This window comes from Nannobrachium achirus (assembly GCF_963921795.1).
Source record: "Nannobrachium achirus genome assembly, chromosome: 9".
Classification (NCBI taxonomy): domain Eukaryota; kingdom Metazoa; phylum Chordata; class Actinopteri; order Myctophiformes; family Myctophidae; genus Nannobrachium; species Nannobrachium achirus.
In genome coordinates this window covers 15757137-15776605 of record NC_137818.1, presented here as the reverse complement: position 1 = coordinate 15776605, position 19469 = coordinate 15757137, and the positions used below count along the sequence as shown (strand labels likewise).

Sequence of the window (19469 nt, the reverse complement as noted above, 5' to 3'; positions counted from 1 at the left end):
TTGGCCAAAGTTCTCAGAATCTTGTTAAGAATCTGGCTAAAAGGGAGATTTTATTTTTTTCTTTCTATCACACAAAGACTTGGAGGACCCCCACTCTTGGCCTAGAATTCATGGGAGATTATTTTTGAGCCGTGCTCCTGAGAAGGAGCCAAGCTCCAACATCTGGCTTTGTCCGGCCGCGAAGCTTGGCCTCCTTCAGGACACTCAATGAAATTAACTCATAAATAGCTCCGCTCACTTCACACTAGGTGGGATTCTCTTTTCTTTAGTCACATCCCTGAACCAATATTCCAACATTTTATTAACTGAAGTAAAAAGGAGGCCATGGCCAAACTATGTATATAAAATAAATAATAATAATAAAAAAGAAGAACTTTCTCAACAGTGTAATCCAAGGAATACTGCAATGGGGAGATTATAAACAAATACAATTTAAATATAGTTTTGCTCTTGTTATAAGCTTGGCCTCCAATGTACCTAAATTAATCAAATATTTGGAATCTTGGATCAAGAACGTGACAAAAAACAAAAGAAAATCTCCATGAATGCAAGGATTGAGAGAGCAACTGACAGACAAGAAGTCATTTATAGGAGGCGAACTCTGAGAGGGTACAAATGCAAGGGTCCACTTGATTACATTTTGTACCCTCTCAGTCAGACTCAGGGAAACACAATGAACAAACTGACTAACTTAACAATGAGGATTTTACTGTAATATCCATTTGCCACAGGACATAAAAAAAAAAAATAATCCACTGAGAAATCTCGAGTGTTCATTTGATCCGGAGTGAAGAAAATAAAATGGACGGGGGCCACTTTCACAAACTGAGGAGTTACATTAATTTTAGGCCTATAATTATTGAATGCTTTAACCAGTGAAAAATAGCAGATCTACATGCAAGCTTGTAGATCTGCTATTTTTGAAAAAGTCGTGAAAATGTGTGCAAATCTTTGAATATATGTATTTTTAAAGCCAACGTTTGTAACTCAAATTTTGCTTCTGGGGGGTCCCTGGAACTAGATATTTTGAGATGGGGGTCCGACCGTAGCCAAATACATATCATTTTGGGGGTCCTTCACATGAAAAGGTTTGAGAACCACTGACATAGTAGTCTCTCAAGAGCAGACTAACTGAGCTCCAGTTAAGTGAAAAGGATCTTTTCTTTGACGATGGCGAGCCAGATTGCTGACATAGAAACATAGGTTTTTCAAAAAAATCTTAGAAGGATTCAAAAGACACTTATAGAATCGGGTCAAAATTTCAAATTTTCGCGATTTTTCAAAAATAGCAGATGTACAAGCTCGAAGCGTGAGCTTGTATATCTGCTATTTTTCAACAGTTAAAGCATAAAATAATGATACACAATAATGTGAACCGGTTCTGAATGGGTTGAGGATTTTACTGTAATATCCATTTGCCACAGGACATAAAAACAAAGAAATAATTCACTGACAAATCTTGAGTGTTCATTTGATCCCGAGTGAAGAAAATAAAATGGGTGGGGGCCACTTTCACAAACTGAGGAGTTACATGCAATGTGAGGCTTGGTGACAATGACATGTCCATCAATACGCTACAAATACCTTGGTTCACTTCATTTGTGTTGCTGTCGGGCAGAAACCTTGTACCTCAATATTTAAACTTAACGTAATTATAATTACTGCTGTCATACTAAGTGTCACACAAAAGTATCAAGAATTGCCGATCTACAAGTTCACAACTTGTCACATCATATGTTATATATATCCTTTGTTTCTTGTATAAAGTTTATTACTGAATAGGTGCATGGTCTACCTATGTTTCTTCTTACTTATTTCTATGCATTCAATGTATTCATGTTGATGTATTAGCTTGTATTGATTTATTCTTTGCTTATTGTAAGTCTGGAAGTGAAAGTGGTTAAGAGTATGTCTATTTTTATAAATATTGAATCAATGAAAAGCATTAAGAGCTTGTGAATGATGATTCTGGACATACAAGGTTTCCACCCGACAGACAATAGATATCCTATGTGAAATAAAACCCAAACCATGTAGAACATGAATAATGCCATCATTTGCAGCTCGTTTCCCCCCAAAAAACAAAGAATAAGTCATAGAAACTATTAGAACCAAGCAAATACATTTAAACTTCCCGGTTATAAAATTATATTTCTGACTCTCCAATCTCCATTTCTTCTTTTTTGCAAAATCACTGCTGCTTCTAAAGTCAACTTTACTGGACTTCCATCTTGGTAGTATACTAAGAAACAAAACAAATATTGCTTTGCACAAGAGATGCTTGTCAAATATAACCAAACTGCTAATTTAACACAAGACACCTCTGTTGATATATGTGTATATTTTTGTTCCAGATTCATTGTGAAGTCTTGAGAGAGAAGGAGAATTGCATTACTATAACATCCTAATGTGTTCGTGGCTGCGGGACGGGTGTTTCTATGACGAATGCCCACTCAACTAAATATCAAAGCTATAGTTGCCGTCAGGCAGAAACCTCATATCGCCATATTTTCACTTGCGTTTCTTTCAGTTATCAAATGCCCTACTTCACTACGTCGTACTATAGCGTCGTCTGAAAAAAGTTTTATCCCTGCTTTTTGACTGAATTAAATATGTGCATTTCGTTTTGATATGACTTTGATATGATCATATCACAATTTAATTTTTTTTTTTATTGTTAACCACATTAATACTAATTTTTAGAAACATTTTTCAATTTATTTTAGTTCCTATTTAAAAAAAATATCTGATCTACAAGAGCTCACAATCATGTCTTGCATTCCGACGCATTGTGAGCTTTTAGATTGGCTACTTTTGCTATTTGTTGTCCAACACACACACTGTAAATATAGGTTTTTGAGTGAAAATGTATTTTTAACAAACGGTACCCTGGCTCTAACCAAAACCCCAGAGAGCTCAGGTGAACAAGCACAAATTGAAGGAAGCACATTTAAGCGCTATGAAATTGGTGTTGAATTATGGGTTTTCCCAAAAGGAGTCAGGAGGTTGTTATGGTCCCATGGTGAGGGCTGACACCAAACCATAGAACTCTACTGCCCTCCTATGGACAAGACGCACAATTTCATCTGCAACTTTAACATTATGAATAAGAAAGAACCCCATAAACCCACTGACCAATTATATAATGCCGCTTTAAGTGCAAGTGAGTCACAAAGGATGCTACCTGATTGGTTCTATCTGTTCTGTATACTTTTGTTTGAGGAATATTAGCCCTATGAGCTTTTGGAAGTCGATAAACAGGATCTACCAGCAGCCAGGCACAAAGACATACTGTAAGGGAGAGACACTCGAAGATGCTATAAGTGATATTTTTGGGGAGTTAACTTAAAACTAAGTTGTTTTTGTATTTGTAATCATATAGATCAGTGGTTCTCAAACTTTTTTTTCCCCAAAGATCATAACTCTAAAGAGGGGAACAAATGGAACCATGGTTGCATTTGTTGGCTCCGAGTTAAAGACCTGTAAAAAGTAAAAAGGTCCATTTAAAACCCTCTTGAGGAACCTCAAGGTTCCCTGGATCCCACTTTGAGAACCACTGATATAGATAGTAATCACTAGTGTTTGTTCAGTAAACAGTAGTTTAACCAACCACTGGATCCATATTCTGAGGGAAAACCTTCGCAGAAAAAAGCTTGTGGATCTGCCATTTTCCTGCAAAGATATTTAACGTGGCGCAAGAACAGACAAGAGTGAACAGAAAATACATCTTTCAGGCAGGACGGTTTTGTGTTCCAGTTTCGTCTGCTATTTCTTTGATTTATTTAGTCACTTCCAATTTAATGTGTTTATCCTTCATACTGTATGAGTTCTGTCTCCCGTTTAGATTAAATTGGTATTCTGACCTGGGGAGACTCCCGTTACTGAACAAACACTTTATATCAATGATTACTAGACTACAGGAGCATAGAGCAATGTAACACTTATTTGAACAAAAACACATCGCTTACGGCACCTTCAAAATAAAACAAACAACCATCTCAGGCAACGCTTGACCCTCACAATCTTTTCTTTTCAGTAGATCTCAGGGAGGGGAAAAAAACAAAAAACAAAACAATTAAAACCAGACAAGTAGAACACAAATCAACGCTTGGCAGACAGAAACAAATCTTCCATTGTGTATTATTATTATACTACAAAATATCAGCACTCAGCTGTTGCATTTTGGACAAGTACGTACAGAATCGTCCATCAAAGTGGACTACTTTTTACATTAATCAGCAAAAGACTTCACTGGGTAACGATTGCATTTTACTGGCAAGTTTGCCACCTAGTGGTAGAACCCTCTTACAACATTATCAACAGTAGGAATTTTAACACCACTTTGGATTTCTTTTTTTTTCTCCTTTTTTTCCTCCTTTTTTGTTTGGCTATATGACACCATTCCATCAATGAATACAAACTTAAATAAAAATAAGATTTAAGTGGATAATCGACAATCTATCAACGGTACAGGCTTCATTTTTAACACCAGTTAAACACCATAAATCACCTAAATTAGAGCGCACATTACACTATTTTATTATTCATATTGCCCCATATTTTATTGTTTGGATAATAGTCTCTAGATTCATGGTTGATGTCAATTCCCTGCAAAGCGGAATGCCAATGGTTAGATCAGCGGTTCTCAAACCTTTTCAGGCCGCAACCCCCCGCCCGCCCCACAAAAAATAATATTATTTGAACTGGGGACGTCCCCCACCCTAACCAACCAACAACTTAAATTGTGGGAGTTGTGGCATTACATGTTGCTTGACTCGGTTGCCACAGGTAAATATTGTGGAAATAGCAACTCTACAAGCTCACAACAACGCCTCTCACAAAACACAATGTGATGTGAGCTTGTAGATCGTCCATTTACCACAATCGTTGCCTCTTTTATTTTGTTATTTGGCAATTTGTCCAATGTTTCACAGTTTCTTTTAATAGTACAGTTTGCAGATAGCTTTATGAAGCCGTAATTGTCTTATTTATTTTCTTTTCAAGGTATTAAAAAGTCAAAAGGTCTTAAAGGGATAGTTCACCCCCAAAATGACTATCTATCGTTTACTGGCCCATGGAGACTTGAATACATGGATAGGGCTGTCACAATTATGATTTTACATGACGATTAATTGTCACTCAAATAATTGTGATTAACGATTTAATTGTGTTTTTGTCGTTGACAATTCTGTTTGGCTTTTAGGCTTTGAAGTTGCACATGGCAGATATGACACATAACCTAAATATACAAAGAAATTACTGACATATTTGACAACTTTATACTTAAAAAAGAACATTGACAGTGGAAATAGCCGATCTATAAGCTCACAACGCGTCACATCGCGACGCGTTGTGAGCTTGTAGATCTGCTATTTCCACTATTTTATAAAGGATGAATTCAAGTCTCCATGGAGTGATTAATCGATAGGACAAAAGAAAACGTTTTTTTTGGGGGGCATGAACTACCCCTTTAAACTGTCACTTCACTGTAATCTGGGGACTCGCCCTAAAATCATGTGGGGACCCACCTGGGGGTCCCGACCCACAGGTTGAGAACCGCCGGGTTGTACCACTGTCTGTCCGTCTGGTGGACATATTATGATGATGCAGCAGCAGCGACACCTTCCCCTCTCACCAACACCACACCACATGTCTGTCAATCCACATGCCGTTACCCTCTCTCTCTCTCTCTAGCTCTTCTTTTCCTTTGGCAGACTGTAGTTCTTCAGTTGTCCATGAGGGAGCGCTGCAGGGCCTCCTGGATCATCGTGTGCTCGTCTGTCGAGTAATCCTGTGTAGAAGAGATGGGTTAAAGCCACAAATAAAAAATCCCAAGACTGAAATGTATTTTTAGACCATAATATGTGATTTTTTAAACATGGCGAGCGCAGTGCACAGATATTTGTTTCCCTTAAGTCACCTCCCCCTTATTTATTTTATGCAGATCTGCACTGATCTCAGAAATAGCCCCTCAAGACTGAGAACCTTAACCCCTGCGAGATGAGATGGCTTTGTTAAATATTCTACTAGGCTTTATTCCAATAATGTTTCGTTTTGTATTTTGTATTACTGATGAATTGAGTGCAATGGACCACAATGAAACAAGCAAACTGAAAGGAAACTGAAAACAAACTAGGGATGCCAGAAACTAAAGTCAAATTCTAATATTCTACACCCCTGGTAGAATTCCAACCACTGTAGATGTACTAGTTTAATAGTATGTACTAGTTATAATATGTATATGTGTACAGCCTAGCCGCACACATTAACATAAAGTCAAAGAATACATTATTTGTATGTATGTATTATATGTAACAAAAAAAAGTTGTACAGGTATTCATTTATTCAAGTCCCAGGTTGAAGTTTGAGAATACACTCCCAGACAAAGAACTGTGTCCTTTTACTTACGACAAAGGTGTCATAGGAAAAAGTGTGTCTAATCTTCAGGTGTTGAAAGAAGTCTGCACTCCTGTAGTTAGGGTCTCCCCAAGGCATAGAGGCACAGATAGGACACACCTGGGAAGACGGACACAAAAACATGAGCAATAAAGCAACTTTGGATCCATTAAAACACTATCATAACACTTCAATCCTATACTTTGTTGCACGATGGTGTCACGCATCGAAAATAGAACATGCCAAATATTCCATACAAGCTCACAACGCGCCGCATCTGCAAAGCATTGTGAACTTGTAGGTTGGCTAGTTTCAGCGCACAACAGCCGTAACAATCGTACGACAAAGCAAGCATTTGACAAAGAATAAATCTGGCTTCAATGTGGTTAAATCATTTATTCATGACATTTTCTTGGTTTAGTCACATGATTTGCGAAACAGCGTGAAGAGAGCTTGTTTCCTAAATAATTAACAGATCATGTTGTAAAAAGAAGCTGTTTAAGGTTCTGAACATGTATTCTATCGCTCATGTTAAAATCACCAATAACCGAAAATAGCCGATCTGCAAGCTCCTAGATCGGCTATTTTCGTTGCATGACCTGCTTCCAAAGCAGACATTCTGGCTTCTATAGGATCCAAATGACTGAAATCAGTCTGGAGAACTTTAATCCATGCTTGTTGTTACCATTTGTTTTGCCCCCAAGAGAACATAGATCTTTTTACCACTTGGCGTGTGTCCCGAGTGTGATTGCTAGTGCAGTGCTCAACCAGGCCGTCCTGGTCCAGGTTCTGGCAGTTACAATAGGGACAGGTGAAGGTGTAGCGGTTTGGCACAGGACTGGAGAAGAGAAGGGGACGCCACAAGACATTGATCGCGTATTCATAATTCTGACAAATCAGTTTTATAAGAGACAATATTTGATGGCTGAGCTATTGTGGGTGGCTACATTTAAACCTATAATCCGTTGCTGTCGGGTATAAACCTCATCTCCATATTCCATAACGTTTTGAGTTTTTTCCATAAATGAATGTGCTACTTGATCATGCTACAGTGTCACACAAAAGGAGCAGATGCACAAGCTCGAAACACGGCACGAAGCGACGCGTTTTGAGCTTGTAGATCTGCCCATTTTGAATTTGAATCCTGAAAGGTAACAGTTTTGGACACATGAGGTTAACACCCGACAGACACAAATTATAATAAACATTTTCTTTTTCTTTTTTTCAAAACAATGTTACAAAGTGCTTCATGGAATAGGATCAGCTCAAAGACATTCATAGCCAGCACTGCCCAAGTACAAAGAGATAAAGTGTTTTAGTGAGATAAGGATACAATAAAAGCAGATAGAAGGCAGATACAGTACAAAGATACATAACATAGTGGACGGCGATACGGGTACAAGTTGTTTCATGACATAGTATCAAAGAAAGTGGCTGTTATTTCCTTAAAGGTGTAGTTAACCCAGGGCTCCAGACTAACTTTTTCACAGGTAGCACTGGTGCCACCTACGTTTTAATTAAGTAGCACAATCAGAAATTAGGTAGCACCAAATTTTTCTTTGTATAGCGTATTAGCGTGGTATTAATACATAGCCTTATTATACTGATGACAGTTGTGTTCATTTCCATACCATAAGCCATTTCAATTTGCCTTGATGTAAAGATTGACAATGACCCTAACTTGATATTTGCTAAATATTTTAATCTGAACTTTAGGTTTCTCTGCATGATCAGCAGTAAAAATAGGTCAGCACTAAGGGTCGATCCATACCGTTATAAGGAGCCTAACTAATTTCGGTTCGGCAGTGTCCAGACCCAAATATGGGTTTCCATTCCCGGTTCGGGGGGGCGTCAACCGACTTTAGTCGGCTCTACGGTGCTGCCTAAATGTTGTGACCTCCCGACTTAATTTCGGTACTTAGCGGTGTCTTCTCATTCATTCAGCCCGGCTTCAAGTGCATATTCTCGGCTGTGAATCCAAGGAAACAGCGTTCGTTTCTGGGAGGGAGACACGCCGACTTCCAAATGATTGTGGACGCCGTGTATTGAGTGTTTCATAGCGAATACAGCCAGCAGCTGGGTCTGAGTGATGGCAGGCAGGCACGCGCGTGACACACACACACACACACACACACACACACACACACACACACACACACACACACACACACACACACACACACACACACACACACACACACACACACACACACACACACACACACACACACACACACACACACACACACACACAGAGAGAGAGAGAGAGCTTTGGTCGCTTCTCGCCGACCGTTTTAAAGAGAAAAGAAAAGCATAGACACAACTCTGCAGACACAACTCTGCTAATGTTCCGTGTTGACTGCGTGATGATATGCATGCAGCAAATGAGGCGGCCGCGGCACGTCTATAATGTGAGCTTGTAGATTAAATGTTGAGCGTTTGTGAGAGTGAGTGAGAGAGAGAGAAGAGACCCCGTGTCCCCGTCACTGGTGCTGCTGCCTGCTGGAGCTGCCTGCTACTTAATGGACTTCCAGTCATTCAGCTTGCAGCGCGAGGTCAGTCAGATATATATCCGCCCTGCAACGCTCATGTATCGGCCACAAACGTCGTCATGCCATGGACCTCCAATATTTACAAGCGACTAGGCACTAAGAAAGTATGGATGAACTCCCCCCGAACCTAAATAATTTCGGGTTGGGGAGCACTCCTGAACCGAAATTAGTTAGGCTCCTTATAACGGTATGAAACGACCCTAAGGCTGTGTGATATTAGGAAAGCCTTTGATATTTGATATAATGTTGTTGAATACCCCGATAACAATATGTCTCATGATAAGTAAAAAAAAAAGCTGTAGCCTAGTTTTTATGGATTTTTGCTTCAAGTTAATATTTGCAAACTAAAGACATTAATTCAAGAAAGATTTACGAATATCTCGGCTAACAAACGCAATATAGAACTATGACTTTAAACTTGCACAACGTAGACTAAATGCAATAGGCCTGCTTTCATGCAGGATGGAAAAATAAAATTGTCCTTATGGTTTTAGAGTGAGATACTGGGAAGTAAGCTGCTTGATATCAACAGAAAACGTTCACTTGGACACACGCGCGCACACACACACACACACACACACACACACACACACACACACACACACACACACACACACACACACACACACACACACACACACACACACACACACACACACACACACACACACACACACACACACACACACACACACACACACAAAAAAGTTTACAGCTGCCGTTCATTTGAGCTAATTGGCTATGAAGTGAGAAGCGCATTTTGGGCACTGAGGAACTTAACGAGTCACACAGCTGTTTTAACGTAACAGTAGGTTAATGTAACCAACGGTGGAAACATCCACGAGCGATTGCTAATCAATAGAGATGACAACAGAAAAAAGCACGGTTATACAAAGAAAGGTTAGTATATATGTGATATCTATCCAATGTGAGCGAGAGAGAGAGAGAGAGTCTGTCTGTCTGTCTGTCTGTCTGTCTGTCTGTCTGCGTGTGTGACCCACCAGCCACCACCACCGGACCAACGATAAAGTGTGTGTGTACTGTATGTGAGTGAAAGAGAAAGAGAAGGGGAGGGGCCGAGCATAGCCTCTGCAGGCAGGCAGGGAGAGAGAGAGACGGAGCGAGAGAGAGAGAGAGAGGCGTCAGGCGATCTTCGATTGAGGATTTTCTTTTTGTCCCCTCTTTTTTTCCAACTCGCACCAGCGCGACCTGGTTACATTTTAACTCGCACTTTATGAAATTAAGTCGCATATGCGAGTTAATAGGTCGCACCCTGGAGCCCTGAGTTAACCCCCACCAAACATTTATTTTCTATCAATTACACCACCTGTGGTTCCCGGGACCCATTACATTGAAAACCAAGCAACATCACTGCTCATCTATGGCCTTACAAGTATGAAATAAACCTTTAGCCCCCTGCTCATTTGGGAATAAAAAAAAAGGTTCACCTGATGATGGTTTGCTGGCTCTGTGCTGTGCTCCTCACTCCCTCCTCGATATACTCTTGATATTTAGAGCAGGCAGATGTATGGCTTCTCATCTGAGAGAGGCCCACCTAAAGAACACATCAACAAAATGCATCTGGTGAATATCTAGTGTTTACTGCTGCTCCAAATCTCTAAATGCATAATGCTGCAAGAGATGAGTGCACACAATCATTTTTTTTTTGTGTATCAACTGTGTATCAACTTCCCACACTGAAGCCCTACGAAAGAGCTCACACGTGAGCGTTTGACAGGTGGTTCGTATCTGAAAGGAAGTCTGTCTAATCACTTGTGCATACCTGCTGAACAGGGTCTGTTAGATGTTCTAGATGTTTAGATGTTCACTAATTTAAAAACTCAACTTTCAGGCTGTAGCCCCTATACATTCTGGAATGCTCTTGCGCAAGTTTTGAGAGATGCAGCTTCTGTGGACATTTTTAAAGAACAACCTTAAAACAATACAATTTTAACAGGCAAGTGTTGATGGTACATGATTTTATTTTCCATGCTTGTGTTTCCTGCTTGAGATTAATTGTACAGATTCTTTCTGATTCAATACCCTGATTAGTTTTTTTTGCCGAGTATAAAGCACTATGTGTGTTCTCTCTGTGAAGTGCTGTATACTAGGGCTGTCACGATTAGGAATTTCTGAAGATGATTAATTGTCAGACAAATAATCGCGATTGATGAATATCTTGTCTTTTTTTCATTTTATGCCACTATGATAGTAGGCTATGAGCTTTGATAATACTCATACTGTACACCTTAATGAAGAAGAAGAAGAGCAATTTAATTGCTTTTTGAACATCGATTCAGTGGTGTAAAGTAACTATTAACTCATTGACTGCCAAGGCACGAGTTTCACGAGTTATTACAGTACTCCCAGGCTGCCACAGCCCGAGTTTCCCGAGTTGGAAGCCATTTTGAAAAAAAAAAAAAAAAATTTTTTTTTTCTTCAAAAATTTTTTTTTATAAAAAAAATTTCTAAAAATGCCTCAAATGTATTAGGCATGATCGCAATTGCAAAATTGCATGTTTAGCCCCATAACAAACACATCTTTCAAAATGTCAAAAATGGCTGTTTTGTCTGACTTTGAAGGCTTGTATCTCATGAATGCCTGAACGGATTTCCAAGCGGATTTTTTTGTTTGAAAGCTGTTAAAAAGTACTACACATATGGTGCATGATCTAGGCATGGGCGTGCACGATCCGTGCACTAAAAATTGATCCGTGCACTAGAAATTTGGAAGGTGGCAGTGTTTGTTTTGTCTGACTTTGAAGGCTTCTATCTCATGAATGCCTGAACGGATTTCCAAGCGGATTTTTTTGTTTGAAAGCTGTTAAAAAGTACTACACATATGATGCATATATGGTGCATGGGCGTGCACGATCCGTGCACTAAAAATTGATCCGTGCACTAGAAATCTAGGATAGTGGCAGTCTGGTACTTGGGGGCCATCTTGAAATGGCATTCAATGAGTTAAGTACATTTACTTGCAAACTTTAGCCCTATTTTATACCTTGGCTATTCGAAAATAGCCGATCTACAAGCTCACAAGCCGACAACTGAAAATAGCGACAATAGCCGATAATGTTTATCACGATCCAACATCTAAACTATCTAGTCACCGTCATCATCCCCCTCCACAGCAGAGCAGCAGTGCTAAGCTAAGCTGCAGTAAAGGCATTGACTCCAGTCCTCTGTGTTGAAACGAAAGTGAAAGTGTATCGTATCAAAAGGAATCTAGTCCCGGGATGTGCATGGTACATATGTCTGTAGTTCCGACCGTCTGGAAAAAGTATATTGAACGGACCGGTTTAGTTAGCCAGCCAGCTTGCCTGCCTGTGTGCCGTGCTGCTGTTGACTGACTGAGGATGAGCATTGAGCGTTCAGCGTTCACGGTGACGCACATGCGTTCAACAAGGAGGAGGCGCATTCAAGAATGCAAGCGTTGACGTGAGGTTTAAGAATTGTCAAAAATAATAGAATAGACGATTATGCAATAATCGCGACTGCCCTACTGTATTTGGTAAATAAAATCAAATAAAACCCTTATGTAGTCACTCAAAACAGATTCTGCTTATGTCTGAATCTGTCAGCAGCACCAAGACCCTAAACATGCAGTGTTGTTGTAAAGCCCAAACCACACCAATGCAACTAGTCACAACTCCTTGCAACGAAACAGTTTTAACACTCCACACCAATGCAACTCATTGCAACTGCCATTGGCGATAACGGTTGCGAGTAGTTGCATACATGCAACCGTTTGGTTGCAAGGAGTTGCATGGTGGATCATTGGTGTGGTTTGGGCTTTAGTAGGTATTAAACAAAGAAGCACAGGGGAGGAAGTTGACTAAGAAAGGGGAGGAGACAAACCGAGTTCCTGTGACTACACGACCTTATGCACCTTGTGTCTAACCTCGTGTACATACTGTATCAAGTACCAACTGGATTATGCCATGTGTATGTACAGTATGTACATACAGTAGATAGCTTAGACATTTTCCTATCTGTGACAGGTTTCTTTTTTTTCTTTCATCCTTGCTCTCCCTGCCCCCCGCCCTCTTAATTCTTTTTTTTCTCTTCATAAAAACAACTAAACCGACAGAGCTTGAACAAAAACCAAATCTCACCCAGTTCTTTACACCTGTGATGTGGAAGTTGTTTGTGATTCTTAAGTGGTCTAAAAAAAGACAACATCACAACACACCAATGGTGGCAAGCCAACACCGACTGACTCATTGGAGGCAATGTGTGTGGTTCAGTGTCTAGCCCAAGGACAGGTATGGACAGGAGGAGCCGGGATTCGAACCGACGACCTGCTCTATATCCTGAGCCACAGCCACCACTATTATGACTAAACTAGTCTCACGTAGGTAGACATCTATTCCACAATCTCCAAATGCTATAGTCTGGAACTACAGCTCCTGAACGTCGAGTAACGTAAGTAGTCACTGCTGCACTGAACTGTTAGTCCCATTGGAAATAACAGAAAATAACACAAACACACTAGCACAGACAGAGTCATTCGAGCGGCATATTTTTGTCATGTTTAACGCCCCACAAAAAAAATTGAAAGAAGACATAACGCTTCCAGTAGGACTTGTTATCGCCACTGCACCATAGCCAGGGACCCACAAGCCCAAAAGCTCAAGGAATAGGGGTGATACCTGTGATGTCTTGCTGTACTTTTTATTTCTGTTTTATCTATTAGTTTGGTCATTAAGGTCCACAGAATGACAGGCCTGCTCTGCCGGAAACATCGCAAAAAAATGTTATGGCCAGGCCCATTTGTATATTCACTGTCCTATCGACTTCACTATACAGGAAAAGAAAAATATATAAAAAAGAAACTAAATGTGCTTTAAGTAGCATGTGAGGGGTCAAACTAGGGGTTCTTCATGATTCTGAATCCATTGCAAGCATTTGTTTTGCATGAAAAACATTCCTATGGCAAAATATCGGCCCCCCAAAACTGTGAAAAGTGAAGATTTTTTGATGACTCATCACTTTTTACAATTTTTTTATCTCGCACTCATCATAGGACTTCCGTTACACCAGACTGTATGACGGGAGCATTTGCAAATTGTCAGAGTCAACAGTCTGGCTATGTGAGACTATGACTAAACTAAATCAAACTTTGCTGTCAAAACGAACACTGGTCCTCCTCAGTGTGTGTACCTGCGCTCCGCAGCCCTTGCACGCGGCCACAGAGGAGTGGATGAGGGCCTCCAGCTCGGTGGCCTTGGCCCAGTTCGCCAGCGCTGCCCTGCACACGGCACACACCGGCTTCTGGGGGCGCAGACACTCCTGAAGACAGCTCTGGCAGAACCTGAAAATAGAAAAGATAGGGCCGGACGAGGCCATCTGGGTGATGTGGAACAGGAAGGGAGGGTGACTCGAGTTAAATAGGAAATTAAACTGAAACTGAGATAGATAAGATAGATAAGATATGTGTCGCTTGCCTGCAACTGTAGCCTCACCACTCAGGCTAACACCCTAATATGGCAGCCTCAAAGCAAAAGGTTGTTATTTTTTTGCTTAGGCTTAATTGTTGTATCTTGTGTGCAGGTAGATAAGAAGAGTAAAACTTATTTGTGTTTGGCCTCCTTCAGACAATGGAGCAGCATAGTAGGTCATAAGTGGCATTCTAAGGATGGTACTGCCTCTTTTATCTTTGATATTTTCCTCACCTGGCATTGGCCAAGCTTTGCTCACTTCACTTTTCATTAGCTTTGTATTTTTCTATTTCTATGAATTGAGCACAAAGGACCCCAATGGAAAAAAGCCATAGGCTTTCTTGTTTTTCCCCCCTTTTTATGCAAACTGCTAATAAAGTATTCAATCAATCAATGACTGAGTAATAAGCACAGGGATAAACATAGTGTTATAGTGTCACATCCACTTGTTATCAGGGAGATAAGCTTCTCTCCCACCACCTGGCAGAGACCAAAACAATGCTGAAAAAGATCCATGGTCTCTGTTGTTTGGGGGCTGCTTCATCATAATCATCATCATCATCACAACCCAAACCATTTCCTGAAACTCATCGATGGAAAGTCCCAGTCCAGAGCCGCAGGGACTTGTAGTCCTTTCACGTGTTTACGTGCCACAACCAGGCGGCGCGTCGAACTACAACTCCCAAGTAAAGGCCTCGGCTTTGATGTAAACAAAACTGAAACTGATTTGTGTGCTGCTGAGTGTATATGTGTGTGTGTGGAGGCTTAACGTCATTTTGTTTAAAACTTAATCTTACAAACAAGCGTTTGCAAAAACGATATCGTACAACAAATACACTTGAGGCCTCCTCCGTGCCTCCCACGGCCTACATGTCACACTCACAAGAGGTTTTTGGTGGTGTAATCCCATTATTCATGGCATCGCATCGTCGGTTTGCTTGGTGGTTTTAACGGTCTAATAAAAAAGGAACCAAGAACTCACGTATGTCCGCATTGTGTCGTTACGGGAGAGTCGAATATTTCCAGGCAAACTGGACACACGAACTCCGTCACGTCCCTGCCTCCTCCTCCTCCACCAGAGACACTTCTCTTCTGCTGGGCAGAGCTCAAACCTCCTCCGAGCATCGCCATTTCTCTGTTCTGTTCTATAACAACAAGAAGAGAGCTGTGTCTCTCTCTCTGGTCAAACCAGAACACCAACCACCACAGTCACTCAGCGTTGCCACACTCTGAGCGAGAAATAAGCAAGCAGGTCTGTGAAAACAAGCCCTCCCCTAAAAAAAAGCCACCTTCTTTTTTTTTTTACTTTTTATTGATTGATTGATTGATTGAATATTCAATTCAATCATTTTTTCAGACACAGGGAGATCCATATCACAATTACAATAAAACAACAATACAAAAACAAGTAATAATAACATAATTCAAAAATAAAAGAAAAATGCACCGAGCCCAATTTGTCAGTTTCTGACATGATTGATTGATTGATTGATTGAAGACTTTGTTAGAAGTCTGCATAGGAAAAGGTACAGTTTCATGACGGTACAGTTCACTGGTACAAGGTCTACTAAAAAGAGATCATAGAAAAGCACTTGGCTTATTATTTCCACAGGAAACGATTGAAGTATCTCATATAACATAGAACACAGCACTATGCAGTAGATATAGTCAGGAAAAAAAAGAAAGTAACAAAAAAATACAAAGAAGGGTCAGGGGAATGTATTGTAACGTTTAGCAGACTGAGTGAGGCTCCTACTGGGACGCGAACCCCGGTCCCCCACTCAGCAGACAAGGCAAGCAACCCGCAATGCCAAGAAGGCTAGCCCGCTTGGTGGAGCGAGTTACGGCCTGATCTCTTGCAGGGTCGTTACAGTATTATTAAAATCTATTATTACAAGTCACGAGTAGCAGCCGTCTGAAGGTGATATTTCAGACCAATTTTGAAGGAGGCTAGGGATGTGCACTACTTCCACATGTTGGTGGTATAGCTGGAGAACGAATTAGAGCCTTGTTTAGTGTTAAATCTGCGTTGAACATGATTAGTGGAGCTGCCTCTGGTGTTGTGATCGTGGACATCCTTGACCTTTAGGAAGTAGGGCTAGTTTGTCAGGTACATGGGTATCTTGGTGGTATCTTGTACACCAGGCCCATTGCAAGATGCTGTACTCTGTCAGCTACTTTAAGCCACCCCACGCTTCTGTAGTGATAAGCGATGAGGTGGGCACGAGGAGGAAGACCAAGCATGACCCTAAAGGGTGCTCATTGACTTTAGGCCACTTGAACACTGAACGCATACATCAGTTATTTGAAAATAAAAACATTGTGGGAGGGGACCTTAATGTAATTTAAACAACATTTAGGAAAGTAGCCCAAATAAAACAAGCCCGCCCGCCCGCCCCAAAAGAAACGCAACCCACCACTACCAATATTTGAAGAAAAACAAGCCCAAAGTCGCTGATAATAAGCAGACTTGGCAACGCTGACTAGTCCTAGCCGTGACGTCACTGACTGTTTTATCACCCCCAGCCTGTCACTGACACTGTTACTGTTTTTTTATTTAATTTAATTTAAATGTATTCATTTATGTATTTGCACTTTTAATTTGTTTTTATGTTTTTTTCCCTGCCTTTTTCATTTTTAACAACCAGATTATAATAGGCGTAGTACTTGTTCGACTTTATTTCCATTCAACCATCCATCCATCATCTTTCGAGATAAACTTTTTTTTGCCGTACTAATAGGAGAGATACCTTATATAGATTAATTTATATATAAATTCATTTGTCAATACATTTTCTCCATTTACTTTAATTACATATTATTAATACTTTTTCCAATAATGGAGATGACTGACATCATAGTAGACCATACTGACACAGTATGACCATATATGGGCATTCCAAGATGTGGGTCTAATATTGGTGACATCAGGGATGTCCATATGGACATAAAAGGGACAAGGACTGACACAGAGGTCTCCATATATGGCCATTCATTTATTAGTGAATTCATTTTTCCCATTGACTTGAATGGGGAAAGTTCAAATAATACGGAATTCATTTGCAAGTGTGACTCGAGTCACGGCAACCACACTTTCAATTTCCAGTTGCATCTTTCTAGTAATACATTATGATTGTAATTATAATGCTATTTATACACACACGCTTTTATTTTATTTGTATTAGCCTACATGTGTTTGTTCACTATTTCTAAACATTATGCTTATACATCCTCATAGTAACATTCTGTTTGAAACAGAGGTAGGTTAGTCTTTAGTTTAGATGTTTTAGTTCGATTATTTTGGAAAAACTGTCTTATGTGCCCTCCCTGACTGTCAATCCAATGTCCAACAACAACAACAACAACAACAACTACGTTTTAGGCAGGCAAAGCAACATCGAAAAAAGGACACATTCAAATAAAAGTGAAGTTAATTTGTGTAGATTATACACAAATATAATTTGGAAGTTTGAAATGTCCTACACTGTAGAACATTTAACATTTCCAAATGATATGGCATAGAAAGGCATTATCGCACGCACGCACGCACGCACACACGCGCACACACGCACACACGCGCGCACACACACACACACACACACACACACACACACACACACACACACACACACACACACACACACACACACACACACACACACACATATATATAGACCTATATAGCCTTTATATGCCATAATAATTATAGGCTATGTGATAAAAAGAATCCATATAAAATAAAATGAAATCAAATAATAAATTGCCACAATGCGCCAAAATGTGTCCCAAGCAGCTTCCGCACGTGGGCCAGCTGATGCTGATGGAACTGTCAAAAAAAAAAGTGCTCGTATACTTCACCGTACGACGTACGACGACGAGAGTAAAAAAAAAAAAGACAGATCTACAAGCTCACGCATGGCGTAATAAAAGCCCGGCGGTGAGCTTGCAGATCTGCCATTTCCCTGTTTTCCGGGGCGCGCGCGGCACCGTCGTACCAACTCACGTCAAATCAACATTGGTCGCGTGCGCACGCGCGCTGCGGCGATGGGAATTTCCTAGCAGCAGAGATGGGATTTATGGTTCTTTGAAGTGAGCTGGATCTCTGGTATCCGTTCCTTTAAAAGAGCCGTTCAAAAGACTGTCTCATTTTAGTTACTTTATTTAGTTACTTTATTTATTTAGTTACTTTGTATATCATGATTATAATTACAAATCACTCCAACGCAACCCTATATACATTTTGGCCATATACATTTCCGCCATTTGAAAATAGCCGATCTACAAGCTCACAACGCAACGTGCAACGCGACGCGCAACGCGACGCGCAGCATTGTGAGCTTGTAGATCTGCTATTTTCAAATGATTTTTCTAAATTTTATTCATTGGAAAACCTGTAAAACGGGACATTCTGCATAATGATTACTTTAGGGTTTTTTCGCGCTAATCAGTCTAAAAGCGCCAAATTTTGCATAGATGTAGCCCAGGGCATGCTCTAATGATTTAGCTAGGGTGCCCGAGTCTGCGACCTTCGGGGTCGCCACAGTGGCCAAATCAAGTTGGGCTCCCATTGACTTTCTATACAGGAGGAAAATACCCTGGGTATTCTGGGTATTTAAATAGGATGAGTGGGTCTAACTAGGGGTTTGTCATGATGCTGAATCCATTGCAAGCATTTGTTTTGCAGAAAGAAAAAAAAAACATTCCTTGGGCTAGAAATGGCTCCCAGAAAACACCCATGAAAAGTGATGTCTCATCACTTTTCATTACTAAACCATCGTTTCTGGGGCCATTTTTAGCCCAAGGAAAGTTTTTTTGTGAAAACAAATGCTTGCCCCCGAAGGTCGCCGACTCGGGCGCCCTAGCTAAATCATTAGAGCATGCCCTGGGCTACATCTGTGCAAAATGTGGCGCTTTTAGACTGATTAGCGCGAAATTACCATTCTATCTCCCCAAGGCCCCCGACTATTTCTACTATTGGTACTTAAAGGGATATTACATTTTCAAAAAACTTTTGGTCATTGTATGGTCTAATCAGGCTTTTATGAACACCCTGAACAGTTTTTAATTTGCTTCATTC

General features: G+C 40.4%; 1 protein-coding gene across 1 annotated transcript; it reads right to left on the bottom strand.

Annotated features, from left to right (window-relative positions):
- Nucleotides 1-3858: 3858 nt before the first annotated feature.
- On the bottom strand, nt 3859-15564 carry rnf114 (ring finger protein 114). The gene is made up of 6 exons (XM_080733452.1): nt 15375-15564; nt 14115-14265; nt 10397-10503; nt 7120-7234; nt 6409-6516; nt 3859-5791 (listed from the first exon to the last, which is right to left on the bottom strand). Exons 1-6 carry the CDS (start codon nt 15521-15523, stop codon nt 5726-5728), a joined length of 696 nt encoding a protein of 231 aa, XP_080589578.1. The 5' UTR covers nt 15524-15564; the 3' UTR covers nt 3859-5725.
- Nucleotides 15565-19469: the final 3905 nt, after the last annotated feature.

Excerpts from the sequence above, each read along its gene's own strand:
- rnf114 (XM_080733452.1), bottom strand. The coding sequence starts at position 15,523 with ATGGCGATGCTCGGAGGAGGTTTGAGCTCTGCCCAGCAGAAGAGAAGT. Across the intron at positions 14,266-15,374 it reads ACGACACAATGCGGACATAC|GTTCTGCCAGAGCTGTCTTC; the intron begins GTGAGTTCTTGG and ends TTCTATTTTCAG. Across the intron at positions 6,517-7,119 it reads CTCGGGACACACGCCAAGTG|GTGTGTCCTATCTGTGCCTC; the intron begins GTAAAAAGATCT and ends CCGTCTTCCCAG.